This window comes from Eurosta solidaginis, chromosome 4 (genome assembly GCF_040869045.1).
Source record: "Eurosta solidaginis isolate ZX-2024a chromosome 4, ASM4086904v1, whole genome shotgun sequence".
Taxonomy (NCBI): Eukaryota; Metazoa; Arthropoda; class Insecta; order Diptera; family Tephritidae; genus Eurosta; species Eurosta solidaginis.
The window spans coordinates 64,570,461-64,584,213 of record NC_090322.1 but is presented as its reverse complement, the minus strand read 5'-3'; the positions used below and the strand labels follow the sequence as shown (position 1 = coordinate 64,584,213).

Below are 13,753 nucleotides of genomic sequence, written 5' to 3'. Positions count from 1 at the left end.
CACGGTGCCCGAAGGGTATTTGGCTCCGGTACCGATTTTTCCGGAAACGGGTTTTTGGGTACCCGTTTGCATCATTTTATGCATCCCTAACATAATGTACATTTAACTCGGCATATATATGTACATACGTTGGTATAAGTATATGGGCAGTCAGTGCACGGACTTTACCGCATTGGTAGTTTGACCAACCTTTTTGACCCATTTTTCATTTTCTACTACTTCTGCTACCAAAACTTAGATTCTACCAATATTTCAGTATTTTCGCACTGAAAACGTATACTGCATTGCAGTATTGAATTGCCGAGCCCACCCAACTAATATTAGGAGGCGATAATGACCAAATCAGTCAATTTTGACAAATTTGTGAATAACTTAAACAGGAAATGCATTTTTTTTGATTAGAGAAATATAGTAACTGAGCACGTGAGTATTTACTGCCCTATTTTTTAAATTTTTTTTTTTCTTTTTTTTTTTTTTTTTTGGTGAAGAGTTTGAACTACAATACAGTTTTACGTAAACGAAAACTGCCGAATCAGTTATTTTGCGGCAGTATTTTTGGTACATTGGAAAATTGTTGTGGTTGTCAGACGTTTTGGTATGTTTTGTTTGTGTATTTCAGGAAATAATGAGTATCCTAAGACCTAAGCTGTGTATGTACAAATTTACATTGATTTTGTCTTGTGTACATGTTTTTACAAGTGTTATTTCCCCGACATTTGCTTTATTTGTTTTACAATAAATGGTGAATAATTCAAGATGATTCAATAACACGTATTGTTTTCCACGCAAATAAACTACCAATTCCTACTGCTATTTTCATTTCTCGTTTACCAACCTTCCTTTTATAAAAAGTCCGCGCCCTGGTATATGTATACCAGACAAGAAAATATGAACATTCCTGCGTAAATATGTACATTTCTCTGAATTGAAGCAAACGGTAAACGGATCGTTCGATTCATGGCGCCGTTTGTTTCATTCTTTTCGTTTTACGCGTGGTGGAGTACGCTTGCTGCGAAAATTGAATTGGTCGTACTCGTGGGCTTTACAAACGGCAAGAAGGAAAAAACTGAGAAAAAGTGTAAGGGTATGAAAATGAGATTTTCAACCGAATTCAGTGATTGGGTGGTTTCTAATAAATTTTTAGTTAAAATATTAAAAAAAATTCTGAAATAGATGTTCCTCCTTCGAGGTGACATCTGTGATAAGACGATATTCCACCCTTAGTCTTTAGCAAAACTTTGATCGTAGAAGAAGAGTCGCTTAAGTAAATCTTCCATCTTTGAACGATCGAACGTTACAACACTAGGTGTTAATTCCAGCTCTCGATCTTCTAATAACTTTTTACGTGGTTTCAATTCGGCTACAGCGCGTTTAACATCAATTTCTCATGACCATAGGTATTAAACCAGAATGCTTACGCTTTCGCCAACATATGAATAATGAAATGGCACATTATGCTTGTGATTGTTGGGATGCTGAATGCCTCACCAGTTATGGCTGGGTAGAATGTGTTGGTTGTGCTGATCGTTCTGCCTACGATTTGGGTAAGCATACACAAGCCACAGGTGTACGATTGGTTGCGGAGAAACGTTTGCCTGAACCCAAAACTGTGGAGGTTTCGGAAATTGTGCCCAACAAACAAACGCTAGGAAAAACGTTTAAAAAGGATGCAAAAACTATTACAGATGTATTGGCGAAATTGTCGTTAGACGAAGTAAATGCAGTGGAGCAAGATTTGCAAAGCAAAAAAGAATATGTGCTTAATGTACAAACTGGTAACGAATTCAAACTAACTCCCGATACAATCTCCGTGAAGCATAGTTCCAAAACGGTGCATGTTGAGGTGTAAGATGACCATCGTGGTCATCTTTATTCTTGCGTCGTAGTTGACGCAGGTTATCGCCCAAAAAGCTTTAACGCAACTTGAGTGAAGCACACAATATTAATTGCGTAGACTTCTCGCACATACACTGCTTCTAATACCAAAACAAGAAACTGACGAACTTTACTTTTTAAATATAGTCTTTTTAAAATATTTTATTTGTTGAATATAAAGATGTTCACAAACTTAGAAAATTTAATATATATGTATATATATATATATATGTGAGCTGCTGAAAACTTTTTGCTTCTTTTCAAGTTGAATGCGCGAAATTAATTGGCGTCATTCGAAGTGACGTTTATGAAGGTAACCCTCATGGTGAGTGATTGGTGTGGTCAAAAAAATTGACGTGGTTAATATTTAATGATTGATGTTATGGTCACTCAACACTTATCATAAGGGTTGCCTTACATCATCCCCCTTTGGAAAAGAAGAATTGGCCAAATTCTTCTGTCCCAAACGTGATGTATTTTATCTTAATAAAAGTTTAAGACTGTTAAACTAAATTTAAATCTACATCTATGTTTAGATCTAAATTAAAAATGAAATTCTAAAGTCTAATTCTAAAGTAGGACTTAAATTTAATTTTTATAATTAAAAACAATTTTTTTGTGTTTTAATTCTACTGTATGAATTAAGTTCTTAATTTTTAATGATTGTTTAATTTTATTTGAATTCATTGTCTTTTTTTTTCCCAGGTTTGGAAGAAAAACATTTTATTCCTAATTTAACAATAGAGATTAACTTTAAATAATCTTGAATTTAAAAATTTAATTTAATTAATTTTTCTTATTCTATTTTTATGTACTATTTTTTTCTTTTTCGTTTCGTCATCAATTAACGTGACGTTTACGCCGTCAATACCTATTACGGTATACGGACCAATATAGATACTACTATGCTTGTCGCGGGGTTCTTTTTCAAGCAATACCTTGTCAAATACCTTGACAGATATTGGTTGTGAACTTTTGTTATATCCGGTTTGATTTTTTAATTTGTGTTCTGTAACTGTTTTATTCGCTAATTCGTGAGTTTTTTGAAAACGAAATTTAACTTCTTTCGAATAGTTTTCTATGTTATAAATCGGGTCTATTTTATCGGTTTGCAGTTCTTTTGGTAAATTAGCTGCTTTGCCAAATACTAATTCATATGGTGAGAATTTATTATCGAATACTGTGTTTGTTGTTGTGTTATGAAGAAAAGTGAAATATTTCAAGTAAACATCCCAGTCGGAAAAATTGGGATTTAGAAAAGATCTTAAATATTCATTGAAAACTCTGTGATTTCGCTCTACTGTGCCAAGAGTTTCATGATGGTACGCTGTGGAAAATTTATGTTCTATTTTTAATAGTTTTGTTAACTCTGAAAAAATTTCATTTTTGTATTCGGTACCTAAATCGGTTTTAATCGTCTTCATAATGCCATATATTAGTATGAAATTTTCAAAAATAGCTGATGCGACCGTTTTTGCACTTTTGTCAGGTATCGCAATCGTTACTAAGTATTTGCTGAGATCGCATATAATGGTGACAGCGAACTTGTTACCATTATCGGATTGAGGTAGAGGTCCTATAGTGTCAATGACAACAATGTCGAATGGCTTACATGGTGTTTCGGTTAGGACTAAATTTTCTTTTGTTTTTGGCTTAACCTTATTCAAAAGACATTTTTCGCAGTTTTTAACAAATTTCGCTATATCGCGCGTCATGCCTTTCCAATAATATTTGGTTCTGAGTTTTGCATAAACTTTTTTGCTACCGAAATGTCCTCCTAAAATTGGGTCGGTATGGTAAGTTGTTATTAATTGTTGTTTTTTGTCTTCGTCTGTCACAGTTTCTACGGGTTCGGTTAGGACGATTTCTAAATGTTTTAAAATTTTATTCCCAGTGGTTTTCAGATCTGATATCGAAAAATATTTAAAAAGATTATCATTTTTTTGCAATTCAATTATATTAATATTGCGCTTGCCAGCTTCTTTTTGTAGCTTCAAAAGTAATTCATCTAAATGTATTATTTTGTTAGCACACGCAACCTTAATTAACTCAATCTTTTTGTGTTTTAAATGCGCATTTAATTCAAAATTCGTAATTTTACCACTTTTATCATAATTTATTTGTGATTTTACTCTGGGTATTTTCTTTGAAAATTTGTTTGAAAAATTATCATAAACTTGTAATTTTATGTTTTCTTTTACTTTTTCTTCTTTGAGTATTTCTTGTTGCATTAATTGTTCTTGTTTTGTCTGTGATCTTGTCTGTACTGCTAAAATTGATGTTCCTGAATTTTTTATTTCTTCTATTGTGATGCGAGAGAGTGCATCTGCTCCTACGTTCGTTTTACCTTTTATGTATTCAATAGTGAAGTTGTACTCTGCCAGTTCAAGTCTGATACGTGAAAGTTTTGAAGAGGGATCTTTCATATTGAACAAGTAAACTAATGGACGATGATCGGACTTGACTGTAAAGTGTGTGCCATATATGTATGGTCTGAACTGTTTTATTGCAAAAAATATAGCTAAAAGCTCTAACTCAATTATTGATTTCTTTTGTTCTGAATTATTAAATGATTTGGACGCGAAACAAATTGGTAAGTCAATGCCATCTTTATTTTGACTTAAAATGGCACCACAACCAATTTTTGAAGCGTCGACAGTAATTATAAATTCCTTTTTGAAGTCTGGGTATTGGAGAATTTGAGGAGAAATTAAAGATTTTCGAAGTTTTTCAAATGCTATATCACATGATTGATCCCATTTAAATTCCACTCTTTTCCTGCTAAGTTTATTTAAAGGTGCTGCTATGGAAGCAAAATTTGGTATAAACCTTCTGTAATAATTGGCGAATGCCACGAATCGTCTTACTGCATCTTTATCGGAAGGTTTCGGATATTTCTTTATTGCAATTATTTTGGAATCGTCTGGAAGTAGACCTTTTGACGAACATTTGTGTCCTAGGAAAGTGACTTCTGAACGCATGAAGTTGCATTTTTCGGGATTAAGACGCAAATTAAATTTTTTGCATGTTTGAAAGACTTGTTCTAAATTTTTAAGATGGTGAGCTTCGCTGCACCCAATGACTATAAGATCATCGACATATAAAAAGGCTTGGTTTGGAGAAATTCCTGAAAAGGCAATTGACATCATTCTTGAGAATGAATTCGGAGCTACGTTTAAGCCGAATGGTAAAACTTTCCATCGAAAAGCACCGCGATCAGTGCTGAATGAAGTGATGTCTCTAGAATCTTTATTTAATGGGATTTGGTGAAAACCTGAATACAGATCCAATGTAGAAAAATATTTGGCTCTGCCTAGATTATCAAGAATATCGTCTATTCGTGCAAGTGGGAATTTGTCTGCTATCAATTTTTTGTTTACGGCTCTAAAGTCAACACACATCCTGTAGGATTTCTGTCCATTTGGGTTTTTCTTTGGCACAAGTATCAATGGACTATTATAGTTGGAATAGCTGTGTTCTATAAGATCGTTTTGCAATAAATTATCAACTTGTTTATTAATTTCCTCTCTCTGACAGTATGGTAAACGGTAATTTTTTATGTAAACAGGATTTGTATCTGTCAATCGTAATTTCTGTTCATAAAAGTTGTTAAGTGTCATACGATCGGTCTTTAGTGCAAAAATATCATCATATTTTAGACATAAATCGAGAAGTTTTGGTTTGGCATAGTTTGGCATTTGTTTTTCTAAAATTGATTTTAATTCCTCTGACCTTTTCGAATCTTTTGAAAGATCATTGATTTTATACACGTTATAGTTGGTGATTTCATCCGTAACTATGTTACAATTTCTTACGTATTTTACCTCGTCAGTGACGTTTAATACCTTTATTATCGGATTGTTAGTGTCAACAATACACTTTGCGGTGAACACACCACTACAAATTTCCTGTGCGTCTATAAAAACTGGATGTTTAGATTTTTTCAGCTTAAATAAGCGATAAACTTCGCATCTAGGAGGAATTATCAATGTATTATCGGTTGTATTATGTAAAATTGAAATTTTATGAATATTTTTGCCAATGCCAATTGTTATGCTCTCGTTTGCATAGTCTATAATGCAATTGTATTTTTTCAAAAAGTCTTTGCCTAAAATACCATCTGACGGTATATTGAATTTGTCATCTACTACATTTAAAGTATGTGGAATTGAAAAATTTGAATAAAAAAGTTCTGTTTTAATGGTACCCAATGTTGAAACTGTATCTGTCGTAACACCCGTTATATTTATAATATTGTTGTTATTTATAGAAACATTTTGTTTTAAACTTGAAAGTTTTATAATTGATATGTCAGCCTGTGTATCTACTAAGAAAGTGCATGTTTTAAAAGAGTCATTGCAATTCAGTTCGATAAAATCTGAGTAGTTCAGGTTTAAACAATAAATTGATTTATTTTGAAAAACGTTATTTAATTCAGATTCTGGTCCCCCAGTGTTCGCTCCTGAGGGCCGTTGGCGTTTAAAGTGCGTACACTAGCGTTATTTGTAGTATTTGAACGTCGATTGTTGTTGTTACTGTTGTTATTGCTGTTGTTTCTGTTTACGGGCCTGCTATTGTTATTTCGAAAATTACCATTATTTCGCGAGCCATAATTATTGTTGTTATTATGCCTATAATTGCTATTGTTGTTTCTGTTAAAATTGTTGTTGTACCTCGAAAAGTTGTTCCTATTATATTGATTTGACCTGAAGTTACCTCGAAAACTATTATTTTGCCTGTTATAACGTGATCTAAACGCTAGTACCTGCCTTTCACTTGTTTGGTTATTTTGTTCTACCATCATTTTCGCAACTACATCCTTAGAGTCAGTAAACGTAGTTGACGCTAAAATTGATTTTACTAGGTCTGAGCGAGTGTTAAGCCGACAAACGTTGACGGTTTGTTCGACTGCCATTTCGTGCGCTTTTTCCTGAGTCATTCCTTCTATAACTAATGATCGTTCTAAAGCATCGGAGAGTTCCTCAACACGTTTAGCGAATTCAGTATGATTATTATTAAAAACTTTTAACGATGCAATTTTTCCTGCAACAACTTTTGAGTTGTCAGGTTTTATTCTACTTTTTAATGCATCTTTTATTTGTTGAATTGTTGTTACTTCATTTGGAATTGCCTCACGCGCTTTCCCTTCTAACTTGGATTTTATAAACGAAATGAAAGTATTTGTCAAATTTTCTTCCATCAAATCTTCTATCAAAACTATTTTATCTATAAAGGATGCAAGTGAAAGCGGATCGCCGCTGTAGTTTTCTCTAATTATGGATGCACACATAGTTATAAAAGTTTTCTTTTGCTCTGAAGTCGCCATTGTTGGTTGTTCTTCGCTAATTGTGTCTAAATTATTATTGTGGAGTGAATTGGAAAATCCAGGGAAATCCTCAAGAAAAGATACGTGACTTTTTTTAATAATACTAGCTTTGTAAGCTGAAGTTGTCGATGCGTCGGATAATTCTTCCTCAGTGTCAAAATCCGAACTTGATTCGCTTTCTTGTATTAATTCAGAAAGATCTTTGGGTATTTTTATATTGCAGTTAATTCTAGAAAAACATTTAGTGAGTTGTTCTCTGCACTTTGACAAACTTTCGATTATTGAACTAGGCTTATCTCGATTTTCAAAATATGAATTTACTTGTATTATGATTTGGTTATAGCTTTTAATTAAAGCATCTTCATATTCTATTGATTTTTTCGCTGAGATAGATCGGTTATTTAAAACTCGTTTAGTAACTTTAGTGAAATTAGAGCGTAAATTTTTGAAATTGGAATCAAAATCTGACATTTGACAACTGACATCTGAAAACTTTATTACATTTATTGAAAATGTTTACCTCCGTGGCAGAAAAAAAAAAAAAAAAAATGTTTCATAAAAAAATTCGGAAAAATGTTAAGATTAACGCTGTAGGCACTGTTTATATAAGAATGAAGTTGAAACTATTCATTCGCTCAGTAATTGTGGTTTGTAATTTAAAAAAAAATTTTTTTTTTTTGTTTAAAAAAAAATCAGAGAATATTCGAAATATTCAAAATCGATGAGTTAATTGGTAAATGGTAAAGATTCGCATATTCGAAAGGCACTGTATTTAAGACTTATTTTGTAAATGCAAGTGAATGTTGAAATATTTTAACCGCACTGTATTCGTTTAATAATGCAAAGAGAAAAAACTGTTGGGATATTTAAAAGACACTGTATATAATACACAGTTTGAAAAGAGTCGCAAATGTAAGATATGTTGAAATATTTGGAATACACTGTATTCGTGTGATGCTTCGAAGGAATTGTTAACTATTTGAATGGCACTGTATTTGTTGCAAAAAAAATATGTAAATGTTTAGACATCCATGATGCTTAATTTCCGAAGAAATAATTGGAAAAAGAGAAAAGTAAGCTTTCACCGATAAAATAAATTTTCACCATTACCCTGATTGACTGTAACCCGTCTATGTTGATATTTAAAGTCAATGAGAATTTTTCAAAATTGATTAGGTTTGAATAACTATCGCAAAATTTTGGCGAAAAGATTTGATATTTTTGGTATTATACATATAAAATTGATGTATAATTTGCGTTCCAAAAAATGTTTTAAAAAAAATGTATGAATTTGAAAAAAATATTTTTTCGATTGTATTTATTACGAAGCAATGTTCGCATTTAAAATAAAAAATTCCAGTTCCATATTAATGTTCGAAAAAGAAAGAATATAGTAATATATGCGTGATAATATGCATGTGATGGCCGTATATTTGAAATTATATTTAATGTGCATTCGAATTTTTGGCGATATTTAAATGTTTATATGTTTATATTTCAATATAATTGTTTTATGTATGTAAGTAATTTGAAAAATTCAATTTCTTAATTTAATTAGTTTAACATGTTATTGTCTTTAAAGTAGAAAAAGTATGTTGCTACATGCGTAGTAAACAAATGTTTAAGAAAAGTATGTTTATAATCAAAAGTGTCAAATTGTGTTGCTACATGCGAAGGCTACATGTGTATTACGAAAAATTGTTGCTAAGTTTATAGTATACATGTATTTATACTGAGAAAGCCAAACTACCTACGTATGTACAAAGTTAAAATTTTATATACGTATATTTTAAGGTACTGTACCGCCCTTTTTTCTGCTTTGCTTGCTGCCTTTGCTTGTATACTGCTGAAATTTGTTGTTGTTGTCTTCCTTTGCTGCCGTTACCCACTGATGCTTTTTCTGCTTCTCTGCCTCTCATTCTTGCTTCTGTCTTTTTGCTTCTTTTGCTTTCTCGAATTTTTGTGGATGAGTAAATGGCTTGGGGTTATATTTAACCGCTATTAACGGTGCTCTGTAAAGGCGTCACAGGTGGTTGTGTTTTTAATATCACCGTTATGGCATGGTACAGCCGATTAAAAATTAAATTTTTGTTCATATATACATATGTATATGTATGTATGTTCCAGCCCATCACAACTTTCTAACACTTCTTTATATTTTCAAAAATGTATATATGTATATTTTCTTTTATATGTATTTTAAATGTAAATTTTTGGGTAAAAGTCCACTTTTCGTTGTAGTTTTGGTTTTTTTTTTTTGAAATTTTATAATTTTTGTAGTTTTTCTTTTGATATATATATATTTGTTTGTACTTTTTAGAAATTTTGTAATTTTTGTAGTGTTTGAAATTTTAAGATGATTTTTTTTTTTGTAGTCTTTTTGTAATTTATAATGTTTTGTAGTCTTTTTATGATTCTATGCTACTTCATGTAATTTTTGCAAAGTTTTTCTTTGTCTTTTATATTATTTTACGTATTTTTGCATTAGCACAACCACCACACACTTTTTCGTCCACAACCCCACGCACATATATATATATTTTTTTTAAAACCTTAAATTGATTTTGTACTGCAGGGAATTTTCTTCTTCCCCGGAGCCATCTTTTGCCGCAGGCATGGCCACGGTCGCCATGTAAGACGACCATCGTCACGGTCGCCATGTAAGATGACCATCGTGGTCATCTTTATTCTTGCGTCGTAGTTGACGCAGGTTATCGCCCAAAAAGCTTTAACGCAACTTGAGTGAAGCACACAATATTAATTGCGTAGACTTCTCGCACATACACTGCTTCTAATACCAAAACAAGAAACTGACGAACTTTACTTTTTAAATATAGTCTTTTTAAAATATTTTATTTGTTGAATATAAAGATGTTCACAAACTTAGAAAATTTAATATATATGTATATATATATATATATGTGAGCTGCTGAAAACTTTTTGCTTCTTTTCAAGTTGAATGCGCGAAATTAATTGGCGTCATTCGAAGTGACGTTTATGAAGGTAACCCTCATGGTGAGTGATTGGTGTGGTCAAAAAAATTGACGTGGTTAATATTTAATGATTGATGTTATGGTCACTCAACACTTATCATAAGGGTTGCCTTACAGAGGAAATAACTCCCAGCGTAATTGAGCCATCGTTTGGTATTGGACGAATTATGTATGCGTTATTGGAGCAAAATTTTCAGTGTCGAAAGGGCGATGAACAGCGTTGCTACTTCACTTTACCTTCCGTGGTGGCACCTCTAAAATGCTCCATACTACCGCTCTCTAACAATACCGAATTTAATCCATTCATTCGGCAACTATCCACTGCACTAACGAAAGCTGAGCTTTCGCATAAAGTCGACGATTCCAGAGGTTCTATTGGTCGTCGATATGCTCGTACTGATGAAATTGCCATTCCTTTTGGTATCACCATTGATTTTGACACTCTTAAGGAGCCACATACTGTAACCTTACGTGATCGTGATTCCCTTAAGCAGGTGCGTCTTGGAATTAATGAGGTTATCGATGTTGTTAAAGAACTCTCCACTGGCAAAGTGAAATGGTCTGAAGTAATGGAGCAATATCCAGTGTTTGAACAACAAGAGGCTACCAAGTGAATTTTAAGCGGCGGTTTTATATTGCATATTAGTGTTTTTTGTATTGTTTTACATATTTTTATATAATTTATGCATTTTGTTTTTTAACGCTGCGCAATATTGGCTTAAAAGTATGAATAATAAACATTAGTTACGCTTGAATACTCTTAAAAAAAAAACTTCTGAAATAGATGTTCCTCCTTCGAGGTGACATCTGTGATAAGACGATATTCCACCCTTAGTCTTTACAAGTGAGCCCGTAACGGAATCAAATTTCAAATTTAAGGATTTGAGTTGCTGATTTAAACAATCACGCTCAGTGTAAAGATTTTTTTTTAGTTCTTCTTTGGTTTTATATAACTGCGTTTTATATAAAGCGTTTAGTAGCAGCCGTTCCCTGGACAATGTTGACAAATAGGTTGTTGGAATTCTTTCTGAAAAGAGTTGCACCTCACGCCTTTGGCAAACCTATTGCAGTTACGGCCATCGTTCTTACACTTCGATAAAGAAGATAAGCGTATAAACGCCGAACAAAGGCATTAAATGATGAAGATGATGAGGGAGAATTGCAGCAGGTAACAGTGAAGTTCGCAAAATCCAGCGTTGGAAATAAAAAGACAAAAACCAAAGAAAAGCTAGGCTATGCAAATTATGTTAAAAGAAGCAATGAAGAATCGTGGTGCGAAACGTGTTGGCATCCACGAATATCTCTTACCGCAGACCTTGAAAGGCAAAGGTTATTTGCAACAAACCAATAAATAAACTTAGCGTTGGGTCTAGCCTCACATAAATATATATAAAAAAAACTTTTACCGGACGACGGAGAAGATTTAGGAATAGACGCGGTACTTCCTCCTAAGGTTATCAGCAAATCAAGTTTGAAGTCACTGCCCCTTGCAGACCAACTGAAAGTCATTTTAAAAGACGTACGAATGATAGGTTTTGAAGATATAAATGCCATACTACAGGAATGCAGTGATAGTGAAATTCCAATCGAGAAAGTTTTACGTGTTTTACCCCAAGTGGGGGTATTGATTCATGGCAATTGGGTACCGCGATCCGATATAGTTTATCCTGCAGATACAATATCAAATTCAACTGGTGTATCATCCGATCTTATGATACGTGCCCGAAATTATGTGCTTTACAGATTTTCTCGTGTTAAGTACGTATACCGGCGTCAAGTCATCTCTGCCACGCGGCTACCGCCTGACGAGGCTGCTGAGGTTCTTCATTCTGTTGCGCGTTTAAATTACTAGCTCCTAACAAAGAATTTGAACAAAGATATCCAGAACTTGTGCCACGCCAAGAAATGGTATGGCGTGCTACTCAACAAACTTATACTGAAATGGATTGCGAAAAGTCTCCAAACCGTTCCCGAAAACGTCCTATTCGTGAATCCAAGTCCCAGTCTAGCCAATCATCTCAGGGGTGAGTATCATAAAAACCCTATTGTTGCTTTATTTCCTTTTTAAAATGCTGTCAATATACATATAAATCATATTAGCAACGATATACGCATACCTGTCTACATTAGTCAAAAATTCCAGCAAAACAATGAACCTGTTGTTACGTATGGATCATGGTATGGATATAATTTCAACAGTTTATTACCTTAATAATCTTTTAAGGAATCAATAGATTATGCAAAGTTCATCACATATTCTTAAAAATGTAGACAGCTAATGCGAAACTTTCGTATTTTATCACATGTTAAATTGACGAGATAAGAGGCCATTATAGGTTTCATTAGAAAGACTCCTAGAGCAAAAAGGTTATTGATTGAATTTTTTCCTCATTAATAAAATATTGGTGGTTTTCGTTTAAACAGCTAAGATTCTGCCTAAACTCTATTTTAAAGATTTAGCAAGAATCTTAAGTGAATACATCTGGATAAGATTTAAACGTGATAAAATAGGAAATGCGGACCTACAACTAGTTCCATTTTTTCCATAAATATTTTCGTTACTTAACCTCTTTTCTAATTGTTGGTGCCCTCGCTTGGGGTGAGCGAGTGAATTTTGGGATGTTTTTTTTGAAATTTAAAAATATGAATAGATTATCTGGCAGATCGGTACGCCCTTCTGTCGTAGGCTTTCTGTTGTCCTCGCTCGGGGTGAGCGAGTGAATTGGGGTTGATTTTTTAAGAATTGAAAAAAAAGTGTTTTGTGGCAGATGGAGATCTGCATTAGGGTGGTTGATTGGCCTTGTGTCGGTGAACGAGCGCTGGGGTTTGAAATTTTAAAAATTTAAAAAGATTATGGGCCGAGTGCCCTTGTTTTCTGTGGCAGACCGAGGGTCTGCGTAAAGGCTTCTCTGGTACTCGTTATGGAATAACGAGTGAGTGGGATGGTTTGGGATATTTCGAAAGTAGGGAGGAACGGAGGGATTGTTAGGAGGAGCTCTTGGTCCTCTCGCAATCTATCTCCTCCGTGGGAAGAAGGATCAGTTTGACCAAAGGTCGTCGGACTTGACCCTTCTCGGTAAAGAGGTCGACCACACGTACTCGGTTGTCTTCACCGGGGTGTACGTTGACGACTCTACCGAGCCTCCACTCGTTGGGAGATAAGTTGTCCTCTTTGATGACAGCGAGATCTCCCACTTTTATATTTTCTTTGGGATGCTTCCACTTCACTCGTTTTTGAAGTTCGGATAGATATTCCACCTTCCATCGCTTGCAGAAAGTATGATGGAGGGCTTTGAGTTTCTGCCACCGATTTATCATCGAGGCAGAGCTCTCACTAGCATCTGGTTCTGGCGGAGCCAGTAGGTGGCTGCCCGTTAGGAAATGTCCTGGGGTTAGTGGTTCCAGATCCGTTGGGTCATTCGACCCTGGGCTGAGTGGGCGCGAGTTGAGGCACGCCTCAATCCTGCACAAAATGGTTTGGAACTCCTCCATGGTGTACTTATGGGGAGATGCGATCTTTTTGAAGTGGCTTTTGAAGCTCTTCACTCCCGCCTCCCAC

At 34.1% G+C, this 13,753-nt stretch overlaps 1 protein-coding gene and 1 pseudogene across 1 annotated transcript; both read left to right on the top strand.

Moving 5' to 3' along the window:
- Window positions 1-1,375: 1,375 nt before the first annotated feature.
- LOC137248532 (glycine--tRNA ligase-like) lies at window positions 1,376-11,104 on the top strand (the record flags this gene model as incomplete). Its single annotated transcript, XM_067779470.1, has 2 exons — window positions 1,376-1,843; window positions 10,314-11,104. Coding segments are annotated over 2 exons (963 nt in total), but the record flags the coding sequence as incomplete, so codon positions are not given.
- On the top strand, window positions 10,979-12,368 carry LOC137248531 (DNA-directed RNA polymerase III subunit RPC5-like; annotated as a pseudogene).
- The last annotated feature ends 1,385 nt before the right edge of the window (window positions 12,369-13,753 follow it).